We start from the raw sequence: 26,434 nt of genomic DNA, 5'->3' as shown, positions 1-26,434 counted from the left end.
GCATAGAGTGACAATTTGGTTTCCTCATTACCTACTCTAATTGTTATGGGTCAGAACTCGGTACTTAAAACAAGGATTCTTACAAGGTGCTAAGTCAATGGAATTGATAAAGTCAATGGTTATCTAGTTTAGCATGGTGATTAATAGTTCCCTAAGTTCAGCATGATTAATTTAATCTTACAACAAATAATGTTTTTTTTTTTTTAAATTTTTATTTAATAATTACTTTATATTGACAGAATCCATGCCAGGGTAATTTTTTTTTTTTTTTTACAACATTATCCTTTGCACTCGTTTCTGTTCCAATTTTTTTCCCCTCTCTCCCTCCACCCCCTCCCCTAGATGGTAAGCAGTCCTTTATATGTTGGATATGTTGCAGTATATCCTAGATACAATATATGTTTGCAGAACCGAACAGTTCTCTTGTTGCATAGGGAGAATTGGATTCAGAAGGTATAAATAACCCGGGAAGAAAAACAAAAATGCAGATAGTTCACATTCGTTTCCCAGTGTTCTTTCTTTGGGTGTAGCTGCTTCTGTCCATCATTTATCACTTGAAAGTCAGTTAGGTCTCTTTGTCAAAGAAATCCACTTCCATCAAAATATGTCCTCATACAATATCGTTGTCGAAGTGTATAATGATCTCCTGGTTCTGCTCATTTCACTTAGCATCAGTTCATGTAAGTCTTGCCAGTCCTCTCTGTATTCATCCTGCTGGTCATTTCTTTCTTTTTTTTTTTTTTTTTTTTTTTTAATTTTTTATTTAATAATTACATTATATTGACACTCGTTTCTGTTCGATTTTTTTCCCCCTCCCTCCCTCCACCCCCTCCCCTAGATGGTAAGCAGTCCTTTATATGTTGGATATGTTGCAGTATATCCTAGATACAATATATGTTTGCAGAACCGAACAGTTCTCTTGTTGCATAGGGAGAATTGGATTCAGAAGGTATAAATAACCCGGGAAGAAAAACAAAAATGCAGATAGTTCACATTCGTTTCCCAGTGTTCTTTCTTTGGGTGTAGCTGCTTCTGTCCATCATTTATCACTTGAAAGTCAGTTAGGTCTCTTTGTCAAAGAAATCCACTTCCATCAAAATATGTCCTCATACAATATCGTTGTCGAAGTGTATAATGATCTCCTGGTTCTGCTCATTTCACTTAGCATCAGTTCATGTAAGTCTTGCCAGTCCTCTCTGTATTCATCCTGCTGGTCATTTCTTTCTTTTTTTTTTTTTTTTTTTTTTTTAATTTTTTATTTAATAATTACATTATATTGACACTCGTTTCTGTTCGATTTTTTTCCCCCTCCCTCCCTCCACCCCCTCCCCTAGATGGCAAGCAGTCCTTTATATGTTGGATATGTTGCAGTATATCCTAGATACAATATATGTTTGCAGAACCGAACAGTTCTCTTGTTGCGTAGGGAGAATTGGATTCAGAAGGTATAAATAATCCGGGAAGAAAAACAAAAATGCAGATAGTTCACATTCATTTCCCAGTGTTCTTTCTTTGGGTGTAGCTGCTTTTGTCCGTCATTTATCAATTGAAACTCAGGTCTCTTTGTCAAAGAAATCCACTTCCATCAAAATATGTCCTCATACAATATCGTTGTCGAAGTGTATAATGATCTCCTGGTTCTGCTCATTTCACTTAGCATCAGTTCATGTAAGTCTCGCCAGTCCTCTCTGTATTCATCCTGCTGGTCATTTCTTACAGAACAATAATATTCCATAACATTCATATACCACAATTTACCCAGCCATTCTCCAATTGATGGGCATCCATTCATTTTCCAGTTTCTAGCCACTACAAATAGGGCTGCTACAAACATTTTGGCACATACAGGTCCCTTTCCCTTCTTTAGTATTTCTTTGGGATATAAGCCCAATAGAAACACTGCTGGATCAAAGGGTATGCACAATTGGATAATTTTTTGGGCATAATTCCAGATTGCTCTCCAGAATGGTTGGATTCGTTCACAACTCCACCAACAATGCATTAGTGTCCCAGTTTTCCCGCATCCCCTCCAACATTCATCATTATTTTTTCCTGTCATCTTAGCCAATCTGACAGGTGTGTAGTGGTATCTCAGAGTTGTCTTAATTTGCATTTCTCTGATCAATAATGATTTGGAACACTCTTTCATATGAGTGGTAATAGTTTCAATTTCATCCTCTGAAAATTGTCTGTTCATATCCTTTGACCATTTATCAATTGGAGAATGGCTTGATTTCTTATAAATTTGAGTCAGTTCTCTATATATTTTGGAAATGAGGCCTTTATCAGAACCTTTAACTGTGAAGATGTTTTCCCAGTTTGTTGCTTCCCTTCTAATCTTGTTTGCATTAGTTTTGTTTGTACAAAGGCTTTTTAATGTGATGTAATCAAAATTTTCTATTTTGTGATCAGTAATGGTCTCTAGTTCATCTTTGGTCACAAATTTCTTTCTCCTCCACAAGTCTGAGAGATAAACTATTCTATGTTCCTCTAATTTATTTATAATCTCGTTCTTTATGCCTAGGTCATGGACCCATTTTGATCTTATCTTGGTATATGGTGTTAAGTGTGGGTCCATGCCTAATTTCTGCCATACTAATTTCCAATTATCCCAGCAGTTTTTATCAAATAATGAATTCTTTTCCCAGAAGTTAGGGGCTTTGGGTTTGTCAAACACTAGATTGCTATAGTTGACTATTCTGTCTTGTGAACCTAAGCTTTTCCACTGATCCACTAATCTATTTCTTAGCCAATACCAAATGGTTTTGGTGACTGCTGCTTTATAATATAATTTTAGATCAGGTACAGCTAGGCCACCTTCATTTGATTTTTTTTTTCATTAATTCCCTTGAGATTCTCGACTTTTTATTGTTCCATATGAATTTTGTTGTTATTTTTTCTAGATCATTAAAATATTTTCTTGGAAGTCTGATTGGTATAGCACTAAATAAATAGATTAGTTTAGGGAGTATTGTCATCTTTATTATGTTCGCTCGGCCGATCCAAGAGCACTTAATATTTTTCCAATTATTTAAGTCTGACTTTATTTGTGTGGAGACTTTTTTATGATTTTGCTCATATAATTCCTGACTTTCCTTTGGTAGATAGATTCCCAAATATTTTATGGTATCAACAGTTATTCTGAATGGAATTTCTCTTTGTATCTCTTGCTGGTGGGTTTTGTTGGTGATGTATAAAAATGCTGAGGATTTATGGGGATTTATTTTGTAGCCAGCTACTTTGCTAAAATTATGAATTATTTCTAATAGCTTTTTAGTAGAATCTCTGGGGTTCTCTAGGTATACCATCATATCATCTGCAAAGAGTGATAGTTTGGTTTCCTCATTGCCTACTCTAATTCCTTTAATATCTTTCTCGACTCTTATTGCCGAGGCTAGTGTTTCTAATACGATATTAAATAATAATGGTGATAGTGGGCAACCTTGCTTCACTCCAGATCTTACTGGGAAAGGTTCCAGTTTTTCCCCATTGCATATGATGCTTACTGATGGTTTTAAATATATGCTCCTGACTATTTTAAGGAAAAGTCCATTTATTCCTATGCTCTCAAGTGTTTTTTATTAGGAATGGATGTTGGATTTTATCAAATGCTTTTTCTGCATCTATTGAGATGATCATATGGTTTTTGTTTGTTTGGTTATTGATATAGTCAATTATGCTAATAGTTTTCCTAATATTGAACCAGCCCTGCATTCCTGGTATAAATCCTACTTGATCATAATGTATTATCCTGGGGATGATTTTCTGTAATCTTTTTGCTAATATTTTATTTAAGATTTTAGCATCAATATTCATTAGGGAGATTGGTCTATAATTTTCTTTCTCTGTTTTCAGCCTACCTGGTTTAGGTATCAGTACTATGTCTGTGTCATAAAAGGAGTTTGGTAGGACTCCTTCAATCCCTATTTTTTCAAATAGTTTATTTAGCATTGGAGTTAATTGTTCTTTAAATGTTTGGTAGAATTCACATGTAAATCCATCTGGTCCTGGGGATTTTTTCTTAGGGAGTTGATTGATAGTTTGTTCTATTTCTTTTTCTGAGATGGGACTGTTTAGGATATTTACTTCTTCCTCTGTTAGTTTGGGCAAGCTATATTTTTGGAGGTATTTTTCTATTTCATTTAAGTTGTCGAATTTATTGGCATAAAGTTGGGCAAAGTAACTCCTAATTATTGCTCTAATTTCCTCTTCGTTAGTGGCGAGTTCTCCCTTTTCATTTTTAAGACTAACAATTTGATTTTCCTTTTTCCTTTTTCTAATCAGATTTACTAAGGGCTTGTCTATTTTGTTGGTTTTTTCATAGAACCAACTCTTAGTTTTATTAATTAATTCAATAGTTTTTTTACTTTCAATTTTATTGATCTCTCCTTTTATTTTTAGAATTTCAAGTTTAGTGTTTGACTGGGGGTTTTTAATTTGTTCCTTTTCTAGCATTTTTAGTTGCAAGCCCAATTCATTGACCTTCTCTTTCTCTATTTTATACAAATAGGCCTCTAGAGATATGAAATTTCCTCTTATTACCGCTTTGGCTACATCCCATACATTTTGGCATGATGTCTCATTATTATCGTTTTCTTGGGTGAAGTTATTCATTATGTCTATGATTTGCTGTTTCACCCAATCATTCTTTAGTATGAGATTATTTAGTTTCCAATTATTTTTTGGTCTACTTCCCCCTGGTTTTTTGTTAAATGTAATTTTCATTGCATCGTGGTCTGAAAAGGATGCATTTACTATTTCTGCCTTACTGCATTTGAGTTTGAGGTTTTTATGTCCTAATATATGGTCAGTTTTTGTATAGGTTCCATGAACTGCTGAAAAGAAAGTGTATTCCTTTCTGTCTCCATTACATTTTCTCCAGAGATCTATCATATCTAACTTTTCTAGTATTCTATTTACCTCTTTGACTTCTTTCTTATTTATTTTGTGGTTTGATTTATCTAATTCTGAGAGTGCAAGGTTAAGATCTCCCACTATTATAGTTTTACTGTCTATTTCTTTTTGCAGCTCTCTTAATTTCTCTTTTAAGAATTTAGATGCTATACCACTTGGTGCATATATGTTTAATATAGATAGTGCTTCATTATCCATGCTACCCTTTAGCAAGATATAGTGCCCTTCCTTATCTCTTTTAATTAGGTCAATTTTTGCTTTAGCTTGATCTGAGATCAGGATGGCTACCCCTGCTTTTTTGACTTCACCTGAAGCATAGTAGATTTTGCTCCAACCTTTTACCTTTAACCTGCATGTATCTCCCTGCTTCAGGTGTGTTTCCTGTAAACAACATATTGTAGGATTCTGGCTTTTAATCCATTCTGCTAACCGCTTCCTCTTTATGGGGGAGTTTACTCCGTTCACATTTATGGTTAGAATGACCAATTCTGTATTACTTGCCATCTTGTTAACCCCGGTTTATGCTTTTCTCCCTTCTTTCCCCTTTCCCCCCTTCCCAGTATTAAGCTTGTGAGCACCACTTGCTTCTCACAGCTCTCCCTTTTTAGTATCCCTCCCCCCGCCTTAGAGTTCCTCCCCCTATCTTACCCCTTTCCCTCCCAGTTTCCATATTCCCTTCCGCTTAGCTTATTCCTTCCCTTTTCACTTTTCCCTTCTCACTTTTCAATGAGGTGGGAGAAGTTTCACCATAGATTGAATATGTCTTAAGATTTTTCACTTAAAGCCAATTCTGAAGGCAGTAAGATACCCACTATATTCATCCCTCTCCATTCTTTCTCTCAGATATAATAGGTTTCCTATGCCTCTTCATGAGATGTACTACCCCCACTTTACCCTTTTTTGGTACAATGTCCTTTCCACATCAATTTCTAGAACAAGGTATACATGTATTCTTTATACATCTGTATAGTCGAAATATAGTTCCCAAGATTAATCTTTACCTTTTTAGATTTCTCTTGAGTTCTATATTTGTAGAACAAACTTTTTGTTAAGTTCTGGCTTTTTCATCAGAAATAGATGAAATTCGCTTACTTCGTTGAATGACCATCTTCTTCCCTGGAAAAAGATGCTCATTCTCGCTGGGTAAGTTATTTTTGGTTGCATACCAAGTTCCTTAGCCTTTTGGAATATCATATTCCAGGCCCTTCGATCTTTTAATGTGGATGCTGCCAGATCCTGGGTGATCCTTATTGTGGCTCCTTGATACTTGAATTGGGTTTTTCTAGCCGCTTGCAATATTTTTTCCTTCATCTGAGGGTTCTGGCATTTGGCCACTATATTCCTTGGTGTTTTGATTTTAGGATCCCTTTCAGTGGGTGATCGATGAATCCTTTCAATGTTTATTTTTTCCTCTGTTCCTATGACTTCTGGGCAGTTCTCTTTGATAATTTCCTGGAAAATAGTGTCCAGGCTCTTTTTTTCATCATGTTTTTCTGGAAGTCCAATGATTCTCAGATTGTCTCTCCTGGACCTGTTTTCCAGGTCTGTTGTCTTCCCCAGAAGGTATTTCACATTCTTTTCCATTGTTTGATTTTTTTGGATTTGCTTGACTGATTCTTCTTGTCTCCTCGAGTCATTCAATTCCACTTGTTCAATTCTGATTTTCAGTGAAGTATTTTCTTCACTCACTTTTAAAAATCTTTTTCTAATTGTCCCATTGAGTTCTTTTGTTCTGTGGAATTTTTTTCCATTTCGCCAATTTTGTTTTCCAGTTCACCAATCCTATTTTTCAAGGATTTTACTTCTTTATCCACTCTCTCTTTAACTGACTTCTCCAGGCTCTTTTGCCAAGCCTCCCTCTCCTTTTCCCATTTTTCTTCTAGCTCCCTTGTGAGAGCCTTTTTAATTACTTCTATGAGGTTCATCTGTGCTGAGGAACAGATGATCTCCTCCTTTGGGGATTCACCTGGGGACTGTCTGTTTTTAGTCTCCTCAGGATTTAGAGTCTGCTCTCTATCTGTATAGAAGCTGTCAAGGGTTAAAGTCCTCTTCAGTTTCTTGCTCATTCTGTCTAATAATCAAAGACAGACTAGCAAAGAAAAACAGAAAAAACTGGAGTCTTTCTTTGGGGGAGGGGCTGGGTGTGTTACCGAGCTTCCTCTACAGACTGTGGGAGGCAGCAGTGAGGCACTAGCCCTACTGTGCTGCACCTGCGCTCTGAGATCCCAGAGCGTGCTGAGTCACTGGCGGGGGGGGAGGGGGAGGGCGGCCAGGTCCCGAGAGACTCCAGCTGTTTGGGGTTGTATTCTTCAGCCCCGGTGTTTTTAGCTTCTCTGCTGGGCTGCTGACTTGCTGCCGGAGCAAAGTATCTAATCCTGTAGCGAAGCTCTCCCCGCAGAGACGGCTGCGATCACTCCCCATCCCCTCTCCAGTCTACTCCCGTGCTCTCACTGCCACTGCCCACCGCCTGCGCCCGATCTAAAACCGTCCCAGCCCTCCAGTAAAGACAGACCTTTCTTGGCGAATCTCAAGGATGGCTTCTCTTGGTAACTATTTGTGGGTTTTTTTCAGTCAAGCATTAATTCAGAGGCTTGTAATGAAATGGATAGTGAGAGAAAGCGTGGAGCTACACAATTGTGTGCCTCCTCTTCGCCATCTTAACCAGAAGTCAACAAATAATGTTTTTATAGTGATATAATGATTTGTTTATATTCAGTGTATCACATATAAACTGGGTTGCAAAGCCAGATTCATTCAGAGCCAGAGAAGACATAGGACTGGAAGCAGGAGCTCAAGCTCTGGGAGCCAAGGAGAGAGATTCATTCCATCTTCAGTCAGCCTCCTGGTGACTCTCCTAGGGGACTGAGAGACAGATTCATTTACTTCATCTCACAGCACTGTGGTGGCTGGCCTCTTGCACTTCTCTCACTGAGACCAAGGCCGGTCTGAAAAGCTCTCCAGAAAGCTGGCCTGGACAGACAAGAAAACTAGATTGAGAAGGAGATAATAAAGGCGTTGGATTTTAAACACCTGGCTATTCTTATGGTGATTATTCAACTGATAGGCTGATCCCAAGACTTCCAGAAAATCAACCAAGAACACTACATCTAATACCTTTAATTTCTTTTTCTATTATTGCCAAAGTTAGCATTTCTAATATAATATTGAATAGTAATCGTGATAGTGGGCAACTTTGTTTCACTCCTGATCTTTTTGGGAATGGTTCCAGTTTATCCCCATTATCCTCATGATGCTTGCTGATGGTTTTAAGTAGATATTACTATTTTAAGGAAAAGTACATTTATTCCTATATTCTCCAGTGTTTTTTTAACAGGAATGGGGTTTGGATTTTATCAAATGCTTTTTCTGCATCTATTGAAATAATCAAAAGGTTTTTGTTAGTTTTGTTACTGATATAGTCAATTGTGCTAATAGTTTTTCTAATATTGAATCAGCCCTGTCTTCCTGGTATAAATCCTACTTGGCCATGGTGTATTATCCTTTCTGTAATGACTTTCTGTAATTTCTTTGCTAATATTTTATTTAAGATTTTTGCATCAATATTCATTAGGGAGATTGATCTATGATTTTCTTTCTCTATTTTCATCCTACCTGGTTTAGGTATCAGTACCATATCTGTGTCGTAAAAGGAATTTGGTAGTAGTCCTTCATTGCCTATTTTTTCAAATAGTTTATATAGTATTGGAGTTAATTATCCTTTAAATATTTGGTAGAATCCACATGTAAATCCATCTGGTCCTGGGGATTTTTTTTAGAGAGTTGATTAATAGCTGTTCTATTTCTTTTTCTAAACTGGAATTATTGAAGTAATTTCCTCTCCTGTTAATCAGGGCAATCTATATTTTTGTAGGTATTCCTCCACTTCATTTAGGTTGTCAAATTTATTGGCATAAAGTTGGGCAAAGTAACTCATAATTATTGTTCTGATTTCTTCTTCGTTCATGGATAGTTCTCCCTTTTCATTCTTGAGATTAACAATTTGATTTTTCTCTTTCCTTTTTCTAATGAAATTAATTAAAGGTTTATCTAATACTGCAACATATCTAACATATATAGGACTGCCTCCCATTTAGGGGAGGGGATGGAAGGGGGGAGGGGAAAAATCAGAACAGAAACGAATGCAAGGGATAATGTTGTAAAAAAAATTACCCTGGCATGGATTCTGTCAATATAAAGTAATTATTAAATAAAAATTAAAAAAAAGGTTTATCTAATTTGTTTTTTTATAAAACCAACTCATTTTTATTTATTCAGTTGTTTTTTTAGTTTCAATTTTATTGATTTCTCCTTTTATTTTTAGAATCTCAAGTCTGGTATTTGATTGGGGGTTTTTAAATTATTTTTCTAGCTTTTTTATTTCCAAGGCCAATTCATTGATCTTCTCTTTCTCTATTTTATGCAATTAAGCATCTAGAGATATAAAACTTCCCCTTATTACCTCTTTAGCTGCATCCCACAAATTTTGATACATTATCTCATTGTTGTCCTTCTCCTCGATAAAATTATTGATTATGTCTATGATTTGCTATTTCACCCATTCATTCTTTAGGATGAGATTAGTTAGTTTTTAATTACTTTTTAGTCTATTTTTCCCTAGCCTTTTATTGAATGTAATTTTTAATGCATTGTGATCTGAAAAAAAATGCATTTACTATTTCAGCATTTCAGCATTTAATTTTGCGGTCTTTTTGCCCTAATATATGGTCAGTTTTTATATAGGTTCCATGAGCTGCTGAAAAGAAAGTGTACTACTGTCTCCATTCAATTTTCTTTAAAGATCTGTAATATCTAGCTTTTCTAGTATTCTGTTTACCTCTTTATATTCTTTCTTATTTTGTGATTTGATTTATCTAGTTCTGAGAGAGCAAGGTTGAGATCTCCCAGTATTATAGTTTTGTGGTCTATTTTCTTTTGCAACTCTCTTAACTTCTCCTTTAGGAATTTAGATGCTACACCACTTGGTGCATATATATTTAATATTGATATTGCTTCATTATCTAAGGTACCCTTTAGCAAGATAGAGTTTCCATTCTTATCTCTTTTGAATAGATCAATTTTTGCTTTTGCTTGATCTGAGATCAGGATGGCTACCTTTGCTTTTTTGACTTCACCTGAAGCATAGTAGATTCTGCTCCAACCTTTTACCTTTACTCTGTATGTATCTCCCTGCTTCAGGTGTGTTTCTTGTAAACAACATATTTTAGGATTCTGGCTTTTAATCCATCTGCTAATCGCTTCCTCGTTATGGTAGCGTTTATCCCATTCACATTTACACTTAAAATACTAATTCTGTATTTCCTGCCATCTTATTAACCCCAAATTATATTTTTCTCTTTCCTTTTCCCCTTTTCCTCCTCCCCAGTATTTTACTTATGAGTACTACTTGCCTCAAGCAGTCCTCCTCCTTTAGAGAACCTCCTTCATTTTCTATACCTTTCCCATTTTTATACCTTTTCCCTACTATTTCTGTTTGCCTTTCTATTTAACCCACCCCTTCCCTTTTTGCCTTTCCCCTCCCAGTTTCCTATAAGGTAAGAGAAGTTTCTCGGTGAAACCAAATATATCTAATATTCTTTTTTTTTTTTTTTTTTTGAGTCAAATCTGATGAGAGTAAGCTATAATATTCATCACCTTCCTCTCTTTCCCTCAATCGTAATAGGTTTTCTTTCCCTCATTTTGTCTCCACTTTCCCCCCTTTTTTTTCTATTACAATGTCCTTTCTACCTTAGATTCTTTTTTATAACCGTTAAATCAGATTATACATGTATTCTCTATGTATACCCCTAACAGAAATAATTCTCAAGAGGTTTTTTTTTTTTTTTTTTTTTTACCTTTTTATGCTTCTCTTGAGTACTGTATTTGGAAGTGAAATTTTTTGTTTAGCGTTGATCTTTTCATCAAAAATAAATGCAATTCACCAGTTTCATTGAATGTCCATCTTCTTCCTTGAAAGAAAATGCTCAGTTTAGCAGCGTAATTTATTCTTGCCTGCATTCCAACTCCCTTCCCCTTTCAATATATCAGATTCCTGGTCCTTAAATCCTTTAAATTGGAAGCTGCTAGGTCCTGAGTAATCCTTATTGTGGCTCCTTGGTATTTGAATTATTTCTTTCTGGCTGCTTGAAATATATTTTCCTTGGTCCAATAGTTCTGAAATTTAGCCATAATATTCCTTGGCGTTTTAATTTTAGGGTCTTTTTCAGAAGGTGTTTGGTGAATTATTTCAATGATCATTTTATTTTCTGATTCTTTGACTTCTGGGCAGTTCTCTCTGATGACTTCCTGCAGAAATTGTGTCTAGGCTCTTTTTTCCATCATGGATTTCAGGGAGTCCAATAATCCTTAGATTGTCTCTCCTAAATCTATTTTCCAGATCAGTTGTTTCCCAATTAGATATTTTACATTTGTTTGTATTTTTTTCATTTTTTGGTTTTGCCTGACTGGTTGTTGTCTCATTGAGTCATTCATTTACATTTGTTCAGTTCTGAATTTTAGTAAATTATTTTCATTTACTTTTTTTTTTTTTTTATAATTGTCCAGTTGAATTTTTAAATGAGTTGTTTTGTTCTATGGAATTTTTTTTCCATTTCACAAATTCTGTTTTTTAAGGAATTATTTTCTTTTTCTATTTCACAAATTCTGTTTTTCTGGGAGTTGTTTTCTTTTTCTATTTTATCAAATCTATCTTTTAATAAGCTATGTGCCTTTTCAAATCCTCTTGCAAAGTTTTCTTTTCCTTTTCCCATTTTTCTTCTAGCTCTCTTTAAGATCCTTTTTAATTTCTTCTAAGAGAGCCCTGTGTGATGGGGACCAGTTTATATCACACTATTGGGTTTCATCTGGAGATAATCTGCCTTTAGTCTCCTCAGGGTTTGACATCTGTTTTTCTCTTTCACCAAATAAGCTGTCTGTCATCAGAGTTCTCCTTACTTTTTTACTCATTTTTCAAAAAAAGTTAAGGTCTGCTTTTAGGGCAGGGGGAGGTTTTCCAAGCTTGCTTTACAAGTGATGACTTCCTCTATAAGTGGCTGTAGCTGGACTGGTTCAGTGCTGACTCACTTCTGGTGCTGGGTGGGCGTGGCCAGGTCCTTTGAGATTATGGTATTTTGGTGTTCACTATTGACTTTTGTACTTGTGTTAGATGTTTTCTAACTTCTCTGCTGATCTACTGGCTTGCAGCCAGGGCAGAGTAGCCAACAATTGTGCTGTAGCTCCTCCCTGTACATTTTTTTCCCAGGCAGAGTCTGCACTGCCTCGGGACTCTGCACTGTTTGTGCTTGTTTGTTTTCAGTTGTTTGTGCAGGCTGCTTCCATCCCTTTAGTGATTGAAACAGACCTTTTCTGGCAATCTTCTAAATTATCTTCTGTTGACAATTTGTTGCACTCTAAATATTTGTGGGTTCTGCCGGTCCAGAGCTAATTTAGAGGCTGGATTTGCTAATTATTCTGAGGGCTGTAGAAGGTCAAAGAGAAACGTATGTTGTCTCCGATATCTTTTCTCCACCTCCAGAAAAAAGTATTCTTGATTTTTGAGATTGAATCTCCATAGTGATGTGCTAGTTCTTAGATGTTAAGGATAAAACAAAACTATTTATGTATATTCATAATACATATCTTTATTAATTAGCTGATTACATGAATTTTGTTAATAGATAAGAATGCATCAGGTTTTAATATGTTTTTAACTTTTTTCCTCCCAGATCATTACTAAATATGTGTATGAGCTCTTGGAAAAGGATTGCAATTTGAAAAAAGTCTCACTTCCAGTAAGTTATCATTTTAAGTTATTCCTGTTTATATTTCCAGATGTAACTTTTATTTAAGAAAAAAAAAACTTTTAAAAATCTTAATTTCCTACAATGGATTTTAAGATTTTATCACATTCATGACACTTATTTCAGAATAGTTTTTTTAAAGATGCCTTCTAACATGTTACATTGTATCTTTGGGAAAAATAGTACCATAGCACCATTGGTGCTTGCTGAATGTTTTGGTGGTAAGATAATTGTAGGGAAAGATTTGGAGGACTGGGGGAGAGAAGTCAGAGTCACTTGACTGCAGGACAAAGAGGAGAGAAGCTGGAGACTCCAGACTCCAGAATCGAGGATACATCTTTGGCAAGCCACATGGCAACTTGCCTGCCTCCTTCACTTTTCCTCCTGAGTAATCCTGATTCTGACTGATCCTGAGGCTCCCAGGGAGCTAGTCCAGACATTACAATGGAGGTCTTGTCATAGATTCTTTTAAATTGAAGAATGTGAAAATATCATAATAATTGCTGCCTTTTTGCCCCTAAATTTGATGGTATATTATGGAACTTAGATAAACTTGGTTTTATTCTTTGTAGGGCCCCAAAAGCTCAAAGAACTACCCCCTTTGCTAGTTGCTATTTATCATGTATATAACTATAAGCTTTAATTTCATTCACAACTCAATTGCTTTCTGAAATACAAACCAAATTCTTTGTACATATAAAACACATTTGTTTCCCAACTAATCTCTCCAAGCCTTCTTTTTGTTCATATTCCTCCCTCCAGTTTTAAGAGTTTCTCGGGTTTGATCTTAAAAAACTAAGGTTAGCTCTTCTCCTCAAAAGTAATTCCAGATATTACCACCTTCTCTACTCTTCCCTTAACTCCAGCTCAGCCTGTTTTTCTCAAGGACTGTGAAAAATCACCCAATTTACCCCCTTTTTCTCTCTCTTCCAATATCCAGTTTTGCATGATGAAGCTGAGTATATAAATTCAATGTTAGAGGTTTGCTGAGAACTTATCAGGATTTCAAGTCCTAATTTCTCTGGGCTTACCTTCCTTAAATTATGAAGTATATTGTTTTTGGCTATGCTGTTATTTATATCTATAATTTAGGATTACCAGATTTACTTATGCTAGGATAAATAATTTACTTAAATAACCTCACATTCATTACTACTGCTCCATAATGATTGAACTGTTTAACTGTTCATCAATTAGTATTGTAACCACTTTAAACTCTTAAACATTTCCAATGTGCATTAAATGATAATGGTAGCATATGTGATTATTAAAGTAGAATGAGTATTTGTAGTTTTAAAAGAGAATCTAATTGACTCCATAAGATATAAATTTATAGATATTATTTTTTCTAGATATTATTTTTTCTCTAAATGTAACCAAAATATTAATAATAGGTATGTTTTAGTTTAGATATTACCTAAAACTGGAGTCTTTCCTATCTTTAAGTCATATATTGTTGTGTTTAGGACAACTAGAAATGACACCCAAATCTGATTACTTTAGTAAATCTTCCAGGCTTAAAAAAAATCCATTGTTTTTCTTCCGAGCTTAGAGATGAGCTTCTGTAGTAAAGATTTTGTTAGCTTAAATGAGATTTTACACACACACACACACACACACACACACACACACACACACCCCACACACACATCTTGATGATAGCACAATCTCTGGCATTGCTTGAACCTTTTTTGTTAGAAATTTAGAGCTCTTTTCTCAGAAAAACAGAATAATTGGCTAAGAGTCTTAATGTTATTCCTTTCCCTAAAATTAAATTTAAACAACTTAGAGATTAAATTTATTAATTATTCTTCAGATGACATTTTTTTGAGAACTTACAGGATTTTAAAGTAAAAGGCATAACAATACCCCTAATAATCTTCACTTAAAAATTTACTGGTGTATTGTTGGTGATTTGTTTCTGGATTTTACATTCCTACTCATAGTTTTCCGAGTTGCATTTCACCTGATATTATGATAAACACATTTCTAGATGAATAGAAGTTCTCAGTTGTATTTTTAGCCTCTCAGTTTTGCTTTGATATTAACCAAACATCACAGCTGAGTAAAGTGAGGCCAAATGTCCCTCATTTTAGGGACTGAATAACACCACTTTTGCTCCATTTTCAGGCCCTGCTGGCTTGGATCATAAGAGACCAGGGCTGGATATTGAACCCGGTCTCCTGAAAGGTAGTGTAGAGTATTGCCACTGAGCCAGTTGGCATGCTTTTCTAGTATGTTTTGATGCTGAACTTAGTTTATAAGAATGTAGTAAATATAGTGTTGCTTATGTGAAAAAATATGCATATTATCTTTGGAGTTAAATCCATTGTGATTCATTGTGAGATTTCATACAGTTTGGTAATTCCAAAGGAAAAAAAAAATGACTGTACTGCATAAAATGTTTTTCCCCCTCCATAATATATCACATACTAAATTTAAAAACCACTCTGTTTACCAATGAATAGACTAAAAATGCATTTTAAAAAACTTTTTTTATGGAAATTTGATGTCAATCTGAATGGAAATTAGTGAAAAATAGCTGAAAAATATTAGAAATTTTAAATTTATTGCCAATTCATTTTTTATTTGTATGGATTATTGACTTAAATAAGGCAGCTAAATAACATGACTATAATATTTCATTCATCAAATTATGTTCTGATAAGAAAATCAGAATTAATACAGTTCAAAACAATTTAACAACTACAAATCACTCTGTGTGGGTAGACTAAATGTTATGTGAAGTTGATTTGCCAATAAAGTGAGGCTGTACAAAAGAATGACCTTTATTTGCATTCCTTAGTGAAAGCTTTGTTTAATGAATTATCATTGTTTGAAGATAAATTGGTTTGGAAAAAAAAGTGAGGGTTTTTCCCAAAATTTAATTAGGTTAAGAAATGAATACTTTATATTTTAAAGTTAGTTCAATTAAAGTGTATCATAAGTAATTTTTAGCAAGTTTATTGGTTCAGAGTGCTGTATTAAAATGAGGGGGAAAATAAATCTACTATCATCAGTCGTTCAAAAAATCATTTTCCTGTCCTTAAATAATGCATAAATCATTTTTCATTTACTTTTAATTGTCTTAACTTCATTAAATATTTTAATCGTCTGTCACCTTCTAGTTCTCCCTTTATTCAACTAAAATGAATATGTGCATTTTGACTTGGTTACTTTCAAAAATCTTTCTGTATAACATTTTTTTTTTAAAGATCACAATTATATTTTTGCATCTTAAAGAAAATTAACTTTTTTCATATTAAATTTATTACTTGGGACTTTTAGAAACTCAGTATTATCAATGTATGACAAAAATTGATTCAAAGTCCTTTCCTGCCAAAAAAAAAAAAAAAAAGACTGGTTATAATTAAAAAAAAAGAATTGAAAAAGTGAATAGTGGTCGGGATCAGCAACAAAAATCTTATTGATAAATTCTCTCATTTTAGTAATTAGAGTCCTCATTGACTTTCATTAAAGGATTATGGATATTACAATTTTTGCCTGTTTGATAAGGGATTGGCTAGAAATGTTTTATTTAAAAGTCTCAACTGATGTACAATGAAAACTGACAGCTATGTTAATTTTCACCATTTGTTTTCTCATTACTTTGTAATTTGTGCTTCCTTTCTCTGTATATTATATGCTTTTCAGTAGCAATAATTTATTTTATCTGTTATTTTTTCCTTTGTTTTTATTCTTTTTCTTTGTTATTTTCTGTGTTTTCAGTCATATCCATTTTTATCATTTGTTGTTGCTTGTTGTATATACCCAGTGCATGTAAAATTGATGTAATTTTGCAAAATTTCATGCCTGTACTACTGTACAGTTATTAATAATGAGGTGATCATTATTCCTCTTTAATATTTCCCACATATGTAGTCCTCTACTTTCAAATTGCCTTGTGGTTATGCATTTATTAATCATCTTAATATGCTTTCTGAAATAGGAAAGTATTGCCTCCACTGGTGAGAAGAACATCAAACTAATCTGATTGAAAATATAATCCTCCTCAGAAGTCAGTGACAAAGCTTAGTTAGAGTCCTGGATCTATTAGTTTCTTTTTTTAGATTATTTGACAATTTTGATTCTTGATATTTCTCCATGTGAGACAATGAAAAGAAATCTTTAATTTTTAAAAAAAAATTCATAGCTTTTTATTTACATGTTATATGTACGGGTAATTTTACAACATTGACAATTGCCAAACCTTTTGTTCCAATTTTTCCCCCTCCTTCCCCCCACCCCCTTCCCTAGATGGCAGGATGACCAGTAGATGTTAAATATATTAGAATATAAATTAGATACATAATAAGTATACATGACCAAACTGTTATTTTGCTGTACAAAAAGAATTGGACTCTGAAGTATTGTACAATTAGCCTGTGAAGGAAATCCAAAATGCAGGCAGGCAAAAATATAGGGATTGTAAATTCAATGTAATGGTTCTTAGTCATCTCCCAGAGTTCTTTCGCTGGGCGTAGTTGGTTTAGTTCATTACTGCTCCCTTGGAACTGATTTGGTTCATCTCATTGCTGAAGATGGCCAGTTGCATCAGAATTGATCATCATATAGTATTGTTGTTACTGTGTATAATGATCTCCTGGTCCTGCTCATTTCTCTCAGCATCAGTTCGTGTAAGTCTCTCCAGGCCTTTCTGAAATCGTCCTGTTGGTCATTTCTTACCGAATAATAATATTCCATAATATTTATATACCACAATTTATTCAGCCGTTCTCCAATTGATGGGCATGAAATCTTTAATATTTAATACAGTCTAACATAGTTGATATTTAGATACTGTACTATAAAATCATAATTGAGAACTGATAAGATTAATTGAGTAAGGAATTTGAAATATAACTCAGTTTTCAAGCTTTTTTTTTTTTTTTTTTTACTTTTTTGTTTTTATTGCTATGTGGTAGTGTTGGTAATAACAATAAAAGCTAAGGAACCAAGAGTATTTTTTGGCCTTTGCAGTTAATCGTTTCTGAAATTTTCACCTTATAATCCATTGTTATTAATAAAGAAGTTTAAAAATCCTGTTGTCCCACACATAAACCAACTTTTAAAAATTGAAACTTTCCAACAAATTGGCATTGTTTTGTTTTTGTTTTTCTAAGAATTTAGTTGTATCAGAGTATTAAAATATATAATGTATTAGAGTATATATGATTTACAAAAATACTTTATCCCATTTCTCACAAAACCTTATGAGGTAGGTAATAAGCTATCCTCTTTACAGATAAGGAAACTGAGACTGAGTGAGGATATGATCACATAATTAGTAATTTGAGATGGGAGTGGGGTCAGGATTCAAACTCAGCTCTTTTGAATCCAAATTCATTGTTCTTTCTATTACATTACACTGTAGGGTCAATTTTTATGTTAAACACATATCAAAATCTCAAGTTTTTCATGGAAAAATTCATGTTGTCTTTTCTTTTGGTTTGATTTATGTGCCATAATATAGTTCTCACAGGGCTGAGAAATTTCTTTTTAAAATTATCTTCCAGCAAAGTAATTATCCTTCAGAGAATGGTATGACTAAAAGATCTATCAACTAATATTGAATATCATAAAATTATAGAGCTATATCATAGATAACTAATGAATAAATGTAGATAATTGAGTGGATTTATAATTCTGATTCATGAATTCCTACATATATAGGAACGGGGAACAAAATTTGTGTACCTGGATATTATAGAAGTTGCATTAGATGACAATCAACTTTTGAAAAGTTTTCAATAACTTTCTATTGTTCCACTAGATATTAGTTAATGCTTCTAGCAAAAAAAGATTTTGTTTCTCCATCTATAAATATACTTCCTTTTTGAATCATTTTTCCTGTAAGTTTAAATAAAGGACATTTAGAGCCTCTTTTCCTTTTTCATAACATCATACTGAATAACTTCATTATTCCTTTCTTGTTTCTTAATCTAAAAATGTAATTTAAATTTCACATGAATGTTTTATATTGTAATCTATTTCACAGCTCTGTGATGTCACTATGATTTGTGGGTGTCTTTTTATAGTTTATAAAAGCAGCCATTAGTTTTTTTGTATTACCTAAACATAACATTTGTACTCACTATTTAATTTTTTTTAATTACAGGTAGATGCTACTGAGAGTGAACCAAAGAATTTTATCTTTATGAGTGAGGATGCAATGACTAATCCAGACAAACTGATGATTTTAATTCATGGTAGTGGTGTTGTCAGGGCAGGTCAATGGGCTAGAAGGCTTATTATAAATGAAGATCTGGACAGTGGCACACAGATACCTTATATTAAGAGAGCTATGGATGTAAGTGAAATGATTTCTTTTTTGTTATTTTTAGTTCTATTTTTATTATGTATTAGAAATTATATTTTAAGTTTTATTTAGTTTCATGAAATGTGTGTGTTGAGTATTTTAACATGTCTTGAAGTACATGTTAATCTTCAAATTATAATTAATTTTTTTACATGAAACATTGTGTTATCTTGTTATTAAAGAAAGAAAAGTAAGGGAATAGGAGCTAAAAATGTTTCTTTAGAAAGTTCTCCCTGCAGTAGAGAATTTAACATTCTCAATTTTCTTATATTTCTTATATGAAATTTCCTATATATGAAAGCTGAAAACAAGTTTTACAGGAACATCAATATAAGCTTTCCTGAACTTTTGCTTCCTAGAATTTAAAACTAAATAAATCTTATTCCTTGATTGAAAAATGCTGAGTTAATTTTACTATTTATACCCTTAAAAAAAAGAAACAGAACTATGCTTTTAGCATCTTGATTTATTTTCAGACAAGTCTCAAATAAAATATCCTTAGGGAATGATAAAAAAAAATAACATTATAAATTACATATTTATCTATTTATTCATTTGAAAATAACCTTTATATGAAAGGTATTTATTGTAAAATTCAGATATTTTCTGTTACATTTAAGATTTTTTTGTTCCATCTTGTGATGCAGTTGTTCATATCATTGTCTTCTTGTATTTTGCTGCTTCATAAATTTTGTGAACTGCAAACTTTTTTGGGGGGAAGCACAAAGTTTATTTTTATAAGCAAAAATAGAGACTTTCATAGAATAAAATAAAATTATATCTTATTTAAAAAGTTTATTCTTAGACCAAGAGTAGTCATTTATTTCAGAATCTATAGGTCATACTTACTTGAGAAGTTTATAATACTATTTTTTCATAATGAAAATTGGATAGAAATGATTAACATTTATTCTCCTTTATATTAACTCTTAAATGTTAAGATCAAGATTCATTTTCAAAAGAACAGTTTTGTTTGGAGAATTTTAAGCTTTGTACCAACATAATGCAAATGGAATATCTTTGTCAGCTTTTTTATTCATTACATATAGTAAATGTGTTGGATGATTTTGCTTTTGACTTGACTAGTAAAAACTAATAACTAAATAGCATTTTGAGATCAAATATCTTTTAGTGTTGAAAGGGCTTACAGAAATGCAAATTGTATTAGACTATGTTTTTCATTCTAATGATTTATTGTTATGCTTTTTTTAAAATAGCTTTTTATTTACAAGTTATATATGTGGGTAATTTTACAGCATTGACAATTGCCAAGCCTTTTGTTCCAATTTTTACTTTATTGTTATGCTTTTTTACATTTTGAAATGAATGCTATGCTATTATAGACAGATTCTTTCTTTGCATTTAAGTAAAATATTCCTTATGATATATGATTTTAAAAAATTCATATTTTGGAACCTCATTTGGCAAAGGAAGTTAAATATTTTTTACCTATATTTTGGGAATGGAAGAACCCTGAATGATGATTTCATTAATTTTGAAAACTCCTAATTCCTAATGTGGAAAATCCCTTCACTGATATAAATCAGTAATTTGTCCGTAACTTCTAATCTTCAAGGATTGTTTTGCTATGCTGAGAGAGTGGCAATGTTTGAACTTGAGACTTTAGGACACCAAGGCTGCATTTGATTCAATAATAAATGTACATTTTCTGGAGAACTAATTATCTGAATATGCTTTCCATAGACACTATTTATTTCAACGCAATACCCTTATTACTTTATGCCATTCTGATATTTTTTTATTATGTCTCAACATCTGTGTTCATAGGTTCTGCCATTTTGTTAGCAACCTTTAAAATTCATGTTTCTAAGATAAAATATTTTGATTAAATTCTTAAATTCACTTTAGTAATTGATCTATTATTAGCGCCCAGGTGTGTAATTTTCTAATATACCTAGTTGTAAGGATAGTATTTGGGGAATGAGGCATACAGATGCTCCCCTTACCTTATCTTTTCCTCTTATTAAATAGTATACCAAATAGAAGAGAAGAGATGGTTTGTGTCACTGAAGGTTGAGAGCTATTCTTTCTACTCAAAATGGTACTGGTGATATACTTAGAGTGATAGTAGCCCACTGTTTAGACAGTTCCTATCTTATTTCCAGGAAGACTTGGCAGCTTATATATGATATCTTGGCAAAAATAACAAACCATTAAAATGATTTGTAGTATTGGTTCATTTTTACAAACTGTGTAGATTGTTTACCTCATTTATCTTTTTTTTTTTTTTAATAGCTGTATATATACACTGTCATTAATTTATAAGTTGAGGTCCCTTAGTTAACATTTAAGAGACTGTTTATTTTGTCTTAGGTATTTGTCCTACAGACTTGGAGTTAAAAAATTTCAATTTATAAATTAGAAGTTGTTCTTTACAAGGACTTTTTTCTGAACAAAATAGAGTTCATAGATACTTATCTTGGCTTCTCTCTCCAAATATATCTTTACAAAAATGATAAGCAGTATATATAGTTTCATATTTAAATAGATATTGCTCTAAAATAGGTATTGCTTTGGAGTTGGTCAATATTGTCTATCTTTCCTGATATACTAATAATTCTAATTCCATAATTGTGAGTTTCCATTGTCAAAAAATGACAATGGGGGTTGGGGCATTTGATTTAGAAATGATGACATTGGGTTTATATAACCCAAGAGGATTATATAAACTGGGGATCTTTTGAGATCATCTAATCCAGACTTTTGTCCACAGGCATTTTAGACTTTTCATCAGTTTAATTTTCATCATTTTATCAAGCATGTTGCTCCATAGCCTTTCTTAGCAAATCATTCTGATATTTAAGGATAACCACAAGCATTTATTAATATCATTCTTAAATACTGATTTTTATATCTGATTCCTTAAATTCCTTTATTAATCTTAATATATTCTAAGAAAAGAAATATATCCTTAAAAAAATAAATCCTCTTTTCTCCTGTATATTAAAGAATAAGTAATTGCCATGGTTTCTTATAAAATCTTTAGATGGATCACCCAGTTAATCATGTCTTCCTGATTTAAAAAAAAAAACGGAACCATTTATAAAACATATCTTACTATAAGAAATATAGCAAATTTCAGTATCATTTCTTTTTTTCTTTTTCTTTTTTTTAGCTGAGGCACTTAGGATTAACTGACTTGCCCAGGGTTCACACAGCCAGGAAGTATTAAGTAGCTGAGGCTAGATTTGAACTCAGGTCCTCCTTACTTCAGGGCTGGTGCTCTATCCACTACACCAACTAGCTGCCCCTTCAATATCATTTCTAATAAAATTTGAAGCCCTAGGAAATGATCTATTTATTTCAGCATTTAGTTATAGAAAAACTCTTAGACAGTCTCTTGGAGATCATTGTAATGGGAATTGACTTGCCATTTAGTTATGCTAGTGATTTCAAAACTGATTTATAACCTTTTAGCTTTTTATCTCTTATTCCTTTGTTGTATGATGAAGGTTAACTTTTATGTATTAGTGCTTATGTGCTTGTTTTATAATTTGTTAGATCTTCTTAACATTCTTCACACATATTGATAATTTTCACGTAGATTTGCAATTCACTGAACTGTTTATAGGATAATAGACATTTGCAAAAAATATTATTGGAGTCATTAAAGGTTTTCATAAAGGAATAAGGTATGATATTTATCAGTATTCTAGGTTAATGTATTCTTTTTGGTATCTACCTCGTAAGTCTAAATCTATATCCAAAGTCTTTTCCTAGAGTAAATAAAAGATCATTTTGATCTAAATAATGAAGAAATTAGAATTGAACTTATCATATGGAATTCTAACTCATCATTATGAATGATGAATTTAACTCATCAATAGAATTCTATGGGGCAAATATGAATCCTCAGAAAGAAAATAGAAATACTTTTTCTGTATGGGACATTTTCATTGCTATTATTAAATACAGTGATAGGACACAGAAAAAAAAACTAGTAATAATTCAAATCAAAATTAAATAATTGCATGTTCATAGTGCTGAAATTATTAGATATGATATAGAAGATATTTTATAATCAGGAATCATAAAAACTGTACAATTCCTTCCTTTAACTTTAGTCTGGTTCAAATGACAAAAAATGTTTAAAAAATATGTGAATTTTTGTTGTTGTTAACTATCAGAAAGTATTTATTCAATGGTTACATGGGATTTCTAGTAATAGTTTAGCATTGACTTAACCATTATCAAAGATTTATATATACATATGTATATACACAGATACATATATACACATGTATATATTGTGTGTATATATATATGTTTGTGTGTATAAAGATAGGTATCTCTACATATGTGTAGGTATCTGTATTTATATAAACTTATGAACATAAATTTTTAAGTATCGTTAAAAATTGGATTTACATGCTGCTTAAGAACAGTGAATTTAAACTCACTTAAGGAACTATGAAAGTTAAAGTAATGAAAAACTTCTTTAATTGGGTACTTATAAAATCTTAGAACTGAATCATTTTAATAGTGAGTTGAAAAAGTTAAGCAATTCAAAATAAAACAAATTATCTTAATTCATAAAAACTTTTGATTAAAGAAAATAAGAGTTATTACATCATAGAGTTCATAGAGGATTGTTTAAGACATGAATCCTAGAAAAGGTTAAAAGCTTAGCATATTACTGAATTGACAGGGTATATAAACCCACACCAGCCCCTATGCCAGTGAAGGAAAACAATGAGATGACAGCTCTTGTATTTGGAGAGAGGTTGTTAACGACAGCTTATTCCTTTATGATTTCAACTCTTGACAGAAGACAGGTCTGCTTGTTGCATCATGGCAGATGTATCATTACCTTCTGGCCCTGTCATGAGTGAATTGGAAAAAAACCCACTTGCAGTTCTAAAAATCCAATTACTATCAGGAATTTTGGGTACCATTTCTAAGATATATGTGAATAAACCTTTCTATGATAGCTCTTGGCCTCCCATATTCATCATTATTCTGTGCTATTGATTTGAATGAATTTTGCAATGAGTTTTGAGCTAATTAAATATATGCTTAGAATCTTCTTGTATTTTGGAGGGGATATGGTAGGTTATAATAGTTTATATAGCACCTTGTGTTAAATTGTTCTCCCCACACTAACCCAACAGAAATGTTAATATGAGCTTCTTTTATATGTATGTCTTGAAATAAGATTTTTAAAAGGAGAATAAGCTCTTTTCACTAAAAATACGGGAAGAGGAGAGACATGCACAACATGAAAGTAGTTTGGGATAATTTTTAAATGAAAATATTGCCCTATAGTTAATATATATGCATATATATATTAGGTATACATAGATAGATAGATAGATAGATAGATAGAGAGATATAGTTTTCTATTATATGCATATCCAAATTATACATTTTCTCCAACTTATTGGATACCTAGAAATGACTCTGGAGAGTTAGAAAAGAGCAAGAGTGGGGTGTGGATTTTTGAAAGTATGTCAAAAGCCTTGGGGTTTGCATAGTATGATCAGAATTTCAATGGGGGTTGAGATGAGTTTAAATGCATAGACAGTGAACAAAAAAAAAAATCTTGTTTAATTTCTGTCATGTTGTTCTTTTTTTAGTCACTCTGATGTCTTTTTCAAATCTGCTTTACTCTTGAGCTTTGTGCTACTATATCCAAGATCTGGGTTTTTCTTCTTTGTATTTCATTTTAACTGCTGATCCCTTTTCTGTGGTGTTGCTTCCTTTAATATCAGCTGAAGCGGTCTGAATTGCTGAATCAAAGCTGTTTTGGAAGAGAGACAGTGTTTAAGATTGTGCAGGGTGAGATTTCTCTGGGTAGAAGGTAACACTTCCTGCAGTTATAATCAATGCACTTGACACTTTCAAAGGCAGGAGAAGCCATGACTTGCTCAGGGGTTAAACTTTTTAAATAACTTCCCTAGGGAAAAAATGCCATCAATAAAATGGAATAATTAGTTGAAGATTCTTGGGCAGCCTAGGTTTATAAAGAAAAGATTAGAGAATAGGTCAGGTTTGCATTTACACTCTTGCTTTTCTTTTCCTTTTTTTTTTTTTTTTTAAGCCTTTATGCTTTTGTTTAAATTTTATATAGTCCTTAAAAATGCAGTCATTTCTAGTATTTTTTGAGCATTTGATTTACATAACAGAATATTTTTATTTGAGGAAGATTATAAAGAAGAAAAGGATATAGTTTTCTTAAAATTAATAGGGAATAATTTAAAAAATCAGATATACCAAATCATAAAAATAACTATTTTATTAATAGAAGACTAAGACTCTTAGAATCTTAGGCTAAATTAATAGTCTTTGTTTGGGCAATAGCTTATGTTTTTATAATGTATCAAAATAAATAATGTAGCATTTTGAAGAATGTCATTGTCACAGAAAGTAAATTTTTAACACAAAATTATAGTAGCATTCCAAAGAAGTTATGCAGTTGCTTTTTTGTATGTCTTTTTAGATTGCATAGATATGATTTTAAAAAATATATTTCAATTATAAATTCCAATTGAAAGGATATTTTCTGTATTTAACATAAATATAAAGTATTGCTATTATTGTACACCAGTGGTTTTGACTTGAAAAAAGTTCTATTTTGTAAATATGTCATTTTGTAATTTTTGCAGGGTTTGCAACTTATATTTTCTTTAAGTAAATGTTATTATAGATGACAATTCTAGACAGAGGCAACAATGATTGTATGATAATTGACATCCTCAGAAATCTAATAGGGAATTTTTAAAGTTACTTGCTTTATATGCATTAAAACTCATTTATGTTTTATGTAATTTTTTGAAACATAGTTATTCATCTCATTGCTCATTGATTTTTGTATTGGTGCTTTAAGATTTTCAAAATTGTTCACATAAATTATCTTCTTTGAATCTTAAAACAAATCTGTTAATGATAGATATCTATCATCTATCAATCTGTTTATGTTTTATTGATACCTTTTGTTTTTACATTATAGTCTTTTCTGGAAACATATCCTTCCCATCCTCTCTACTTCAGGATTGAACTGTCCCTTGTAATAAAGAAAAAAAAATCATTAGAAACACCAAGTATAGTTACTATTCTCATTGTCTCCCAGTTCTCAATCAGGAAGAAGCATATTTGTTTTATTTTAAAATTTCTAGGACCAAGAGTATTTCTTTGGTTCTCCTTTTTGCTTTAAATTTCTGAGTTTTTCTTAATTTTAGAGATTTTGTTTTTCGTTTTTTAACTAAGTATGGAAATTGTTCTTTTGGTTTTGCTTTTTTTTATTTTGTATTGGTTCATACAAATTTTCTCATTATTTTTTAAATTCATAGGATCATAGCTTTAGAGCTGAAAGGAATCTTAGAGTCATTTATTCTGCCCTCTTTATTTTACAGATGAGAAAACCATGATTTGCCCAAGGTCACTT

At 32.3% G+C, this 26,434-nt stretch overlaps 1 protein-coding gene across 9 annotated transcripts in view; it reads left to right on the top strand.

The window, feature by feature from the left end:
- The window catches only part of FAM172A (family with sequence similarity 172 member A), a 567,690-nt gene that overhangs the window by 141,769 nt on the left and 399,487 nt on the right, over window positions 1-26,434 (top strand). For 8 of the 9 annotated variants that reach the window (XM_051993687.1, XM_051993679.1, XM_051993700.1 and 5 more), the window contains 2 exons: window positions 12,636-12,701; window positions 18,829-19,020. In XM_051993687.1, coding sequence (XP_051849647.1) covers window positions 12,636-12,701; window positions 18,829-19,020 — 258 coding nt within the window. The remainder of the gene's footprint in view (window positions 1-12,635; window positions 12,702-18,828; window positions 19,021-26,434) is intronic. The other variant, XM_051993707.1, reaches the window with a different exon arrangement.

This window comes from Antechinus flavipes, chromosome 1 (assembly GCF_016432865.1).
Source record: "Antechinus flavipes isolate AdamAnt ecotype Samford, QLD, Australia chromosome 1, AdamAnt_v2, whole genome shotgun sequence".
NCBI classification, from domain to species: Eukaryota; Metazoa; Chordata; class Mammalia; order Dasyuromorphia; family Dasyuridae; genus Antechinus; species Antechinus flavipes.
Note: the sequence above shows the minus strand (reverse complement) of the source record. Positions and strands in the feature narration are given on the sequence as shown.